Here is a 12,004-nt window from a genome sequence, read left to right as displayed (position 1 = left end):
TAAACAATTATCACATATTTTAATGCTAACATTCAGAGTTTTAAAATTAACATGAAAACTGATGTATCATCAGATTACTCTTTTCTGTTTTCCAACATTGGGTGATATTCATTCCACTGTTCTACATAATTGTCCTCAAGGACTAGTGGTCTGTATTTCACTTAAAAAAAAAACGAACGGGTTTAGATGGCTTTTATGCCACTGTCAGTTCTAAAGACTTCTGCCTCACTCTTTTGGAAAAGATTCTGAAGACACATTCAGGCACAGCAGAAAAGAGCTCCTGAACCACCATAGCTGCAGTGGTGAGGAACAGTGGCAGGCACAGTGGGAATAAACATTTTTTCCTCCATAAATGGAGGAATTTTTAAAACAAGAGTTAGATATAATGTGACCAATCAACTAGGAAACGCAATTTACACAATGCAATCTATTCTCAAACAGAACCAGTACTGTCTGTATAAATGAAAATGGCCCCACAGACACACAGCTTGCCCAGCTAGGTATCTGAGTGACTTCCACTTTATTGTGATGATGGATGACAAAGGACAGAGATAAGAAGAAATTTAAATCAGGTATCTTGAAGGGGTAGTAATGGGGGTATACAGGATGAAATGTTTATCAATGTTAATATTTATGTGTTTTAAAGTGCTAGAAAAAAATGTTTCGAGTAAATGAAGCCCATAATTTTTATGAATACTATTCTTATAATAAGGTTAAAGTAGGTTTTTAGTTTTAAAAGTGAGCTAACATAAAAGAAAATATTACTACTTTTGGAAATATAGCAAAAATCATGATGCTAAGTGAGGTACTTATGCTTGGGAAATCAAGGGCTGAGTTTTATGAAAAGAAGGTGCTGCTATTTTCATGCAAAACTAGATATATAAGGCTCCGTGATGTTTAGGTCTGCTCATGAAGTATGTAACCATAAATATCTGTAATGTTGACATTCCTATGGGAAAACTGTTACTACAAATCTGAAACTCTCTAGCACCTAACTTCTCCCACCCTGAACTGTGACAGTGTATTGACATGACCTAGGACAGCTGAATGGACTCCTAGTGGGAGTCCATCAGTCACAGGCCTGGGGTGCAGACAGACCTGGTCTGGAATCCCTGGTGCACAGCCAACTGGCTGCGTGGAGTGGAACAAGTTACCTCGATTAACTGCTGAGACAGACAGAAACACCTGGTTCACAGGGCTGCCCTGAGAGACGGAATCTCGGACATAAAGCCCTTCACACCAGACCCATTCTTTTTGCAGCCTAGGTACTGGTCAGCAGGCAGAGCATGGGCTCCCCTGAGATGCGTGGGGCTATGTACTTACAAAGTCACTTCCCTTGCCTCTTACTGTAATTTAAAGAAACAGAACACACTTCCAAAAAAAATACATTTCCTTATGCGACTTTTTGTGTATATCATTTCACATGAAATCATTGCTGTTCCTGACAGCATATGTATATATGGTGCATATATATGAACACCGTATTCAAACCTAATGTTCCTTCACAGTCCGACCTAAGGAAAAAGCACCCCTCTAGAAGTGAAAAGGCCAGATTTTGGTCACACTTCTCCTGCTCTCTGTGTGTGCTTTGCCGGGTGCTTATTCTCTCAGCCCCAGGCTCCCTCACCAGTGCAGTGCCTGGCATGTAACAGATGTTCCATAAATATTGTTCAATGAACGACTTGCTAAGCCAGAGAAACGACTAAGCCGACTAGGTCTGGAAGGTCCCTCCCAACATGAACATCCTACGAATTACAAATGATCAATAAAATGACGTGAGATAGGCCACATCGCCACACCAACCCTCCATGTACTGGACGTGACCCCCACTACTTTTCTTCTGCAAATCAAAGTCTGAGAATTTCAGGGCTGGAATTGAGTCGGGGGGAGCTTTCCTGGTTGTTTTGGTTTTTACCCTACGTCGCTAAGCTGAAACGGACTTGAATTCTCAAGAACTACACTGTGGGCACCACAGAACAGCTCAGCAAAAGAGAAAAAGAAACTACAAATTGCACACACATTTCCCTTCCTTCAAATGGTCAATCTGCTGGGGCAAGGAGATTTCCGTCTGATTTTGTAATAAAATTCATTTCCTGATTCAGGCCTTTTATGTCAGCTTTTCAACTCAAAGCAAATGTTTGTGAACATGTTCAAAGACAAAGAAACAAGTTTAATGTGGAACAGTCCACAAGCCCTCAACCAGGGCGGCATCTAGCGGGCACACCACAACTGAATCAAGACTAAAAATTTTAATGTAATAACTGGTTATGAAATTCACCATGAGCCCTCAACAATGACATGAAACTCTAAAATACACTGTTGTCTGTTATCTCAGATACTAGTTTAGTCCTTCACACTTTTCTGTGACTAAGTAAAGAAATCTTCGTTTCTGTATCAGAAATTATACAGTCTCTAAGTAACAAAAGTTATTCTTCTAAAGCTTGGAAATTTTGTAAGTCTTAATCAATTCATGTAAAGCATCACAGAATGAGGAATCTGGAGATTTAAAGAAAACCATTAGCAGGACAGAAAACACGTGTACAACATACCAGAGCAAAGGTAAGTGCTTCGGTGAATCCGGCAGCTGCCATGTCCTGTCTCAGGAGTTCTGTGAGTTTATTTAGGGGAAACTGGGGGAAAGAAATCATTTCACTTCAACAAAATTTCCCACTTAAAAAAAAAAATTATAAAACTTGTCATTTAAAGGAAACTGCCGTTCCACCCTAATATGTTCTAGTCCCATCATTACTGTACTACCTCACCATCCCCTCCCCACCACCCCAACACCCCTCCTCAGAGGTAAAAACCCTCCCTCTCTCTCCCCCACACATTCTGCCTTCAGGCCCAGGATCAGAAAATGAACCTCCTACTTAGAGATGCAAGGAGGGCTCTAAACTCAAAACCTGTCTTTCTTCAAAGAGCCAGTCATCACAGGTTTTTAACGTACTCTAATCAATGGGGCATCTGTTTTGTATCCTCTGCACAGCAAATGCCTCTCAGAGCAAAGCATGTCCAAGACTGCTTAATTCCTAGGCTCTGTTTCTCTCCAAGCCTTCCTGGCATTCAATAATCAGTTTCTAACAATAAGGAGTGTTTATTTAAGGGTGCAATCTTACTTGATTAGCTATGGTGTACGTTTTCGGCAGAGTCATCTGAATGTTGTTATATCCGTAAGCAATAGCTGCGTCTTCTATGATATCACAGGCGTGGATAATGTCAGCTCTGGTCGGAGGGATTTCAACCTCGATCTGATTCCCATCGCCTATGACTTCTGACTTTAAACACATCCTGGTCAGAAGCTTGGCAAGAGTTTCTGGAGTTTCTCTGAAACAGGAACGTACAAACCATAAATGTCATTGGATTATTTAAAACGTGTTTATATTTGGTTTTAAAATATGCTACTACCTCAAACAGTAATCTGTCTTTGTGAATTCCAAAAGACCCCCGACATCCTAACTGAGGCTCTGTCATCACTTAACTTTCTCTGAAGGGACAGAAAAACCTCTCTAAGCATTCATTCAGGAAAAATTAAGCAGTCATGTGTGCACTTCTTTCTTGAATTCAACAGTAAATAAATAAATGAAGCATGCAGAGTGTACCTGATCCCAACTTTTTTGTTAATTAGGTCAGCTCTCACCATCTCCTTTCGATAAGCCAGTTCCTAAGAGAGAGAAAGAGTTGGAGAAGCTTAAATCACTTCTGCCAGATACAGCCTTAGCTTCTAATTCAATTTGTTGTTGCAGTTTCATTACCCTCCCAAGCAACTGTCATTAGAGCCAGACATCAAAAGTAAACTAGGTATTTCAGAACATGATTTGTTACATTATATTTGTAAATGAACATTCTATCGATACTCGTAGACAACTGGAGGAGAAGGCAATGGCACCCCACTCCAGTACTCTTGCCTGGAAAATCCCATGGATGGAGGAGCCTGGTAGGCTGCAGTCCATGAGGTCGCTAAGAGTCGGACATGACTGAGCGACTTCACTTTCACTTTTCACTTTCATGCATTGGAGAAGGAAATGGCAACCCACTCCAGTATTCTTGCCTAGAGAAACCCAGGGATGGGGGAGTCTGGTGGGCTGCCATCTATGGGGTCGCACAGAGTCGGACACGACTGAAGCGACTTAGCAGCAGCAGCAGACAACCGGAAGCTTGGAAACGTTACAAAATGCCAAACATGTTTTGCTTTTACATGGTCAATCACCATTTTCCTCAGCAAAATACTGGTGCATTACATCATTTCTACATTGCTTACAAATCCTGAGGAAGACTTTCAATTTCATCTCATGCAAGTAGGTGTTTATGACCAAAAAAGAATAATTCATGTATTGCACTGTACTATCCAGCATACTAAATCCAAGAGTATTATGAAGTCATTCCTCTTCTTTTTTTTGAAGGAGGGGGAACGGAACCAGGCTCCAGTCCGAGCTATCAAGGTGCTCCAGGAGCCAGCCGGGCTGGGAGCATCTGATGAACTAGTCCTCACTCTCCTTCAAACAGTACACAACTCTACCTTGTGAGACAGGAACACACACACATAAAATCCAGGCTTTACCTATGAGTATTTATCATTGAATTATTCTCAGAAGTGTAACTGCCACTAGCCAAAGGGCCATAAATTTAACACCTGTTTGGACTCAGGTAAGGACAATGGGCCAGAGTCCTGCTAATCAAAATGCCGTTTTCAGATTATGGTTGCCAGGGGGAAGCCTGAAGGGAAGGGATAGTTAGGGAGTTTGGGACGGATGTGTACACACTGCTGTATTTAAAATGGATAGCCAACAAGGACCTACAGTATAGCACACGGAACTCTGCTCAGTGTTATGCGGCAGCCTGGATGGGAGGGGAGTTTGGGGGAGAATGGATACATGTATATGTGTGGCTGAGTCCCTTTGCTGCTCACCTGAAACTACCACAACACTGCTTGCTAATTGGCTACACCCCAATACAAAATTTTCTAAAAAATGCAGTTCTCAGAGAAGAAGCATCATTACCACCCGAATGCAACCACCACTAGGTAAAGAAATCCAAGCTAGGCTGCTGGGTGATAAGACACTTGACCTGTTCACCCCACTGCCAAGAAGCAACATGAAAGAGAGGCTGACCCAGGTCATCCAGCTGCCAAGCCTACTGACCAGCTGAAGGAGCTTGGCAGGGATGATCCTAGGAAACTACCCAGCTGACCACAGAACCATGATATAAACAAATGATTGTTGTCTTAAGTCAGTAAATCTTGGGGTAGTTACATAAAAAAGGTTAACTGATAACAGTAACTAAAATCAATTAAAAAAAAAAAAAAAACAGCTACAGCCCAAAATTTCAGTTATGCTTCCCTAGTGGCTCAGACAGTAAAGAATCTGCCTGCCAATGCAGGAGACCCAGGTTCAATCCCTGGGTCAGCAAGATCCCCTGGAGAATGGCAACCCATTGTGGTATTGCCTAGAGAAGTCAATGGACAGAGGAGCCCAGTGGGCTACAGTCCATACGGTTGCAAAGAGTCGGACATGACTGAGCGACTAATATTTTCTTTCTACAGTTACATATTTGTTTTGAATTATAATAAATACTCTAGAATAATACATGATGCCAAATACTAATGTTTTCAGGAAGGGGAAGGTTTTGATCTTGGCAGGTTTTATCTACTCTAAAAACTATTTGAAGAGCAGAAATTATTCTAGGCTCTGACTCACTTCATAAGTAACAGAGGAATTATGAAAAATCCAAAGATAAAGAGCTCATCCAAGAATGGCCTCACTGAATCAGAACCAGACTGATAGTGACACTGAAAGAATGTATTAGAGTGGCCACCCTGTGTATGCGAAGCCATCTTGGGGGAAAAAAGCTCAGTTATTTAAGAATGCTAATTTGAATTTTTTATCAAGATCCCATATCTTCACAATAATTGTGCTTACTAGTAAATTAGTTCTATTAACACATCTAGATGTAATTTTGTTAGTTACAGTGATGGCCTTTTGCAACTGGTAAATCAAATGTGAATAGACTAAGTTTGAAAGGCTGAGTAACCTTCAGTTCAGTTTAGTCGCTCAGTTGTGACCGACTCTTTGCAACCCCATGGACTGTAACACACCAGGCTTCCCTGTCCATCATCAACTCCCGGAGCTTGTTCAAACTCATGTCTATCAAGTTGGTATAACCTTAAAAGGGGTGAAACTATAAATTACCCAGTTACCTAGTTGATAAGGGTATAAACCACAGGAATTACAGTATATAACTCCTGTGGTATAATGGAGTGTGTCAGGAGTGAAGTGTGCTATAAAATAGTGTTGGGACTGTCAAGCTTAAATCTTAGCTCTACCACTAGTAATAAGGCAGGCAAGCCACTAGCTCCACCAATAGTAATAGGCAAGCTATTTAACATCTCAAGGTCAAGGGCCTAATAGTGGCACCCAACCTTATAGGGTTAATGTGAAAATTAAGTCCACGTGATGCACATGGCATCACGCCTGGCATGTAGGTGGGTAGATGGACTCATAGAAAGACCACAAGCACTCTATAGCTATTATTATTGCTGTTACTGTTGTCAAAGTCATCACCATCAAGTCACTTCTATACTTACTGGAAAGGTATGTAATTTTCCATTAGGAAAAACGACCTCAGCTGCTTCAACCCTGAAAACAAAAATAAAGACAGAAATAGAATTAAAAAAATAAAAACAAAAACCTAAGGGGGAAAAAAGAGCCATACATTCTAGAAATGTGTGAGGTTAACACAACGTTCACTTGGCCTACAACTGCACAATCAACACAGTCTATTCGTGTCCCACACTGCTGTCTAGATTAATCCTCTCAAGGCACAACATTACTATTCTATTTCCTGTGGCTCTTGTGTCTCTCCTTAATCAGTTTATCTCCCAGTCCTGCCAAGCACACATCCTTGATGGAACTCCTTAGTGATACTGATACACACATTCCAGGCTTTACCAGAGTCATGTTGTTATACAAGGAAAGCTGACTGACACAACCACTAAAATGCAAATCAACTTAAAAAAAAAAGATGTTAGCATCTAGTAAGGGCCACATAGGTTTGGGAAGTAATTTTTTATATAAAAACTTAGCCTTGGAACAAATACCATAGTCTTTTTGGTATATATAAGATATAATGTTTTGATATAATCTTTTATATATGATTCTCTTTGTTCAGCTGCTCTTTTTGCTATTCTTCCATGTTTATATTCTCAAATCCAGTGATCCTTACAAAAAGCCTGTCACTGACCCTAAGAGGTCTGCTCAGCTAGCAGTAATGTGCCCTTACAAACAGCCAGAACATCACTGAAACTTTTTAAAGTACTTATCACCTTTTACATTATTAATTCATGTCTTAGCTCCCCAAAGAGATTATGTGTTCCAATTACAGGAACTACATTTTTTATCTTTATATTTAGCACAAGACCCTAGTGCTTTGACTTCAGAACAACAGGCCATGATTGATAAAAATACCAAATGAACTTACGTAAACTGATTCTCACAATATTCGCTGAACATGGTAACAATGACATCAAGAACTATTTTTGCCTGCAAAGGAAAAAAATCATATATTATGGTAACACATGAAAATCCTCTTCCCTCAAATGGAAATGAATTAATATTTAATATATTTAGTCTCCAAATATATAAAAATGGATCTGCATACACAAATTTTAAAGAAAGAAATGGAATAAAAACTGAGCTTGAATGGGCCTGACCTTATTGTCAGGTGTTCTGAATTTATGAAGTTCTCTGAGAGTTACAATCCATGACCGAGACAAATCATTTATTTCCCCTATTCCCCCTCCCCTGGGTTCACCAGATTTCAAGAAGACAGATAGCTAATGACAGCAGTAAACCTTATCAGTCCCATAAGCCTCTGCAGCTAGACACCAGATCCCTGGCCCAATCACTTACCATCAGTCTGATTTGGGACAAGTTACTTACTGTCATTGTACCTTAGTCTGTCTGTTAAGTAGACATAATAAAAGTTCCTACCTCATTTAGTTAACATGAAGATTAAGTGTGTGTGTGTGTGTGTGTGTGTGTGTGTGTGTGAGAGAGAGAGAGAGAGAGAGTGTGTGTGTGTGTAAAATACATAGAACAGTGCTTGGCACACAGTGATGGCCCTATTGATTTGTTCATTTTTAAATTAAAAGAAATGCTTAGAAAAAAAAAGAAATGCTTAGGAAAAAACACAGTAATCTTATTGGGATACATGCTTTGCTTTTTTATATATTTCACACTTATATACAAACTTCAGGAAAGATAACCAAGGTCTGCTAATGTACAAATTTTTACAAGTTTTTAACAGGAACAGGTATTATATATTACCTGACACTATTTCTGAATGTACATTTGGTATGCCATACCATGCTAAGTCGTTTAAGTCACGTCCAACCCTGTGTGACCCTGTGGACTGTAGTCTTCCAGGCTCCTCTGTCCATGGGACTCTCTGGGAAAGAATACTGGAGTGGGTTGCCATGTACTCCTCCAGCAACATTTGATATATAAAACTTATAACCATTCAAGTCTACCTTTCTTAATCTGTTTCACTACCACCTAACTCTATGCCTTACTTAACACGTGGAAAGAAATCTTATGCTATAGAAAATAGCTGTCATGATGTTCCAATCTAATACGTGGTGACGAAAAGTGTGAATGACTAGTATTCTGTATTTTCTAAATATATTTGTGTGTGTGTAAACTCTTTATCAGTTTGCTAAATAAGACTTTATAACCAGCTGGTCCTAATTTTTTTTTTTAACCAAGTACACAGAAGTACAAAATTAGGATTCAAATTAAGCCAACTAAGATGAACTCTTTATAAAGACGGCATTACAATGTGGATCCCATTCTCAATTTTACTGTTTTAATGTATGTGGCTAATTCTCTCACAAAGATGATGAGTTCCTTGAAATCAAGAACAAGTAACTCATTGTTAAACTCATGGCATCGGAGAAAGAGAGTAGGTGCTCACTAAACACTTGTCAATTGAATGAAAGCACCATAACCAAGGGGCTTCCCAGGTGGCGCTAGTGGGTGAAGAACTCGCCTGCCAATGCAGACGATGGAAGAGACGCTGGTTTGATCCCTGGGTTGGCAAGATCCCCTGGAGGAGGGCACAGCAACCCACTCCAGTGTTCTTGCCTGGAGAACCCCATGGACAGAGGAGCCTGGTGGGCTGGAGTCCATAGGGTTGCAAAGAGTAGGGCATGACTGAGTGACTTAGCACACATACAACCAAAGTACAGAACACAAACACCATTCTCATTTTCTAAATTTCTAAAATACAGCCCCATTTAAAAAATAAACAAATTTTAAAGTTTAGTCACATGGTCTCGGCTCAGAGGTAAGAATCTATCTTGACAGAACAAAAATAAAATGAAAGTTTTATTTACCTTAGTGAAGTCAGTTCCTGTGCACTCAATAAATACATTTTTCGTATTTACTGTTATTTTGGAATGGTTTCCTGCAACAAACACAAAACGGTAACAACAAAGCAATCAGTTTCAGAAATAAAGGTGCACTAAAGAACTCTACAAGACACCTCAGAAGTAAGGAGATACGTAACTTTTATTCTAATCTCCCATTATAAGCTGGAGAATAAAGATAAAATAAAAAAAACAATGTTAAAAAAGGCTTTATACAGTGCATTACACAGTATGCTGCTTAACAGAAGCCACCTCATCTCATTTTCATCATAACACTAAGACAGGGCTGCAGGCAAGACAAGTAAGATTCAAAGATTAAGCTCACTGCCCAGGATCACAAGCTATTAAACAACAAGGCTAAGATTTGGGCCTGGATCTGACTCACTCCAAAGTCCATGATGAGTACTGGAGTCCAAGATATGGAGGAGGAAGTTTCTCCTTCCCATTGTGAAGCAACTGAACCCCCTTCTCACCTCCAGAAAGGCAAACATCTATGGCTTTGACATCACTAAATTTTGTAAATACATTCAAGTTGCTTCTCAACAAAAGCTTCAGAAAGAAATTAAGAGGGTAAATTTCAGTTCTGAAATTTTAATTTGTAAAACAGCAGACCAAGAATTCCACTTTAACGAAATGAATTACAGGCTAAAACCAAAATATCGACACCTTTTGGAAGATCAGAATCTAGAGAACTAGCACCAGAACATATTTATAAACTTAGCTTTTCCCTTCTCCAGGAGATCCTCCCAACCTTGGGATCAAAGCAGGGTCTCCTGCATTGCAGGTGGATTCTTTACCAGCTGAGTCACCAAGGAAGTCCAAGAATACTGGAGTGGGTAGCCTATCCCTTCTCCAGCAGATCTTCCGGACCCAGGAATCAAACTTGGCTATCCTGCATTGAAGGAGGATTCTTTACCAACTGAGCTATCAGGGAAGCCCTATAAGTAGGTATACATTTATGAACTATATAAAAATCACCAGTAAAATATTGAAAAAATGGAAAGAACTATTACAATAAAATCCACAAAAGACCGCAGATTCTCAGACTGAGTCTTCTGACTGATTCAGCCAAGACAATTGAGAATTCCACAGAAATGATAAAGATTAAGAAGGCAATAGCAAAATGCCTATGGTACTTAAGAAATAACTCACCATTGATGATTGGAGGCATGGAAAGGACGACACCATTGCTATCACAGATAACTGGGTACAGAGGTTTATTTTCAATTATATGTAAATAATGTTTAAGCTGGTTGTCAGTCTGAAAAAAAATTAAGACAAACAAAATTAACTTATTTCTATCAGTATAATTAGTTTACATACATGCCTAGCATAAAAATGGGGGGGATCAGAAAAATAACAAAACAGCCCCCAAAGTTTTAAATGTATGATATTTTCTAATATAAAGTAATGTCTCAGAATCTTCATACAGCCTCATCTCCTACTGAAGAAAGATGAGTTGTTGTTTAGTCGCTAAGTCATATCCGACTCTTTTGTTAACCTCATGGACTCTGGGTCCACCAGGCTCCTCTGTCCAAGGGATTTCCCAGGCAAGCATACTGGACTGGGTCGCCATTCCCTTCTCCAGGAGCTCTCTCCAATCCAGGGATCAAACCTGTGTCTCCTACACTAGCAGGCAGATTCTTTACCACTGAGGAAAGATGAGACCACGACTATTTTTCAAGACTCAAAACAGATTTGCAGAGTAAGCCTGAATCACCTTAAGCAAAAGACAAACCATACAAAACTATTTAAATAAACAGGAAGAAAATCACTTGCAAATCAGGCCAATAATAACAGCTGCTTTTCCCAAAAGATACCTACCTCTTCTACTATTTGTTAAATGCAGTTTAAAGTGACAACTGAATTTATTTTCACTGCTGGACTCTAAAGTGCTAATCATGGTAGGCAGGCACTTTGCAATAGTGCATGCCACACACACACACACACACACACACACATAAAATCTAGCTAAATCTTATTGTGCTTTATATTTGCATGAGTTTTAATTATACATAAATATGAATATTACAGTGCAGTGAGACCGATATAAGTGGTTCTCGATCCTAGGTATACATTACAAATATCGAGAGGATAAAAAAAAGTAATAATAAAAGTAGAGCCAGAACTTACTCTAGATCAAATGAACCAGTATCTCTGGGTTGGAGCCCAGACACTGTTATTTTTTTCAAAAGCACTCATGACATCACCCTAATTATAACTTGATTTTGGAGGAATTTCATGATTTATGCAAAGATAAAACAACCTTTACCTTGTATATGTTCATCAGTTCACAGGCTGTATACTCTTTACTCTTATTTAGAGGCTTGAATTTGATATCAGAAGGTTTCTTTGCAGTGTAAGTAAATGGACCTGACAAAGTGTCCAAATCATGGGTACCAATAGCAACCAAGGCTCTTTTCCTAAATGTGGAGAGAGGGAGAGAGAGTGAGAAAAAGAAAAGAGATTTGAAGATCTCAAAACTTAAGACTACACGTTTTTAAAAATTATTTGTAGACAATTCCTTAAAATAGTCTGTTACTATATGACACCTTTACAGCCATTAAAAATATAAGAAATTAT

General features: G+C 39.3%; 1 protein-coding gene across 1 annotated transcript in view; it reads right to left on the bottom strand.

Annotated features, from left to right (window-relative positions):
- FARSB (phenylalanyl-tRNA synthetase subunit beta) overlaps positions 1-12,004 on the bottom strand; it is a 71,237-nt gene that overhangs the window by 42,161 nt on the left and 17,072 nt on the right. Inside the window, exons 6-13 of the mRNA XM_040228488.1 lie at positions 11,694-11,844; positions 10,574-10,682; positions 9,389-9,459; positions 7,474-7,535; positions 6,581-6,632; positions 3,600-3,661; positions 3,117-3,324; positions 2,550-2,630 (exon numbers count right to left, since the gene is read on the bottom strand). Of these exons, the coding sequence (XP_040084422.1) occupies positions 2,550-2,630; positions 3,117-3,324; positions 3,600-3,661; positions 6,581-6,632; positions 7,474-7,535; positions 9,389-9,459; positions 10,574-10,682; positions 11,694-11,844 (796 nt within the window). The remainder of the gene's footprint in view (positions 1-2,549; positions 2,631-3,116; positions 3,325-3,599; positions 3,662-6,580; positions 6,633-7,473; positions 7,536-9,388; positions 9,460-10,573; positions 10,683-11,693; positions 11,845-12,004) is intronic.

This window comes from Oryx dammah, unplaced genomic scaffold (assembly GCF_014754425.2).
Source record: "Oryx dammah isolate SB20612 unplaced genomic scaffold, SCBI_Odam_1.1 HiC_scaffold_27, whole genome shotgun sequence".
In the NCBI taxonomy this organism is placed as follows: domain Eukaryota; kingdom Metazoa; phylum Chordata; class Mammalia; order Artiodactyla; family Bovidae; genus Oryx; species Oryx dammah.
This window is presented reverse-complemented; position numbering and strand designations above follow the sequence as displayed.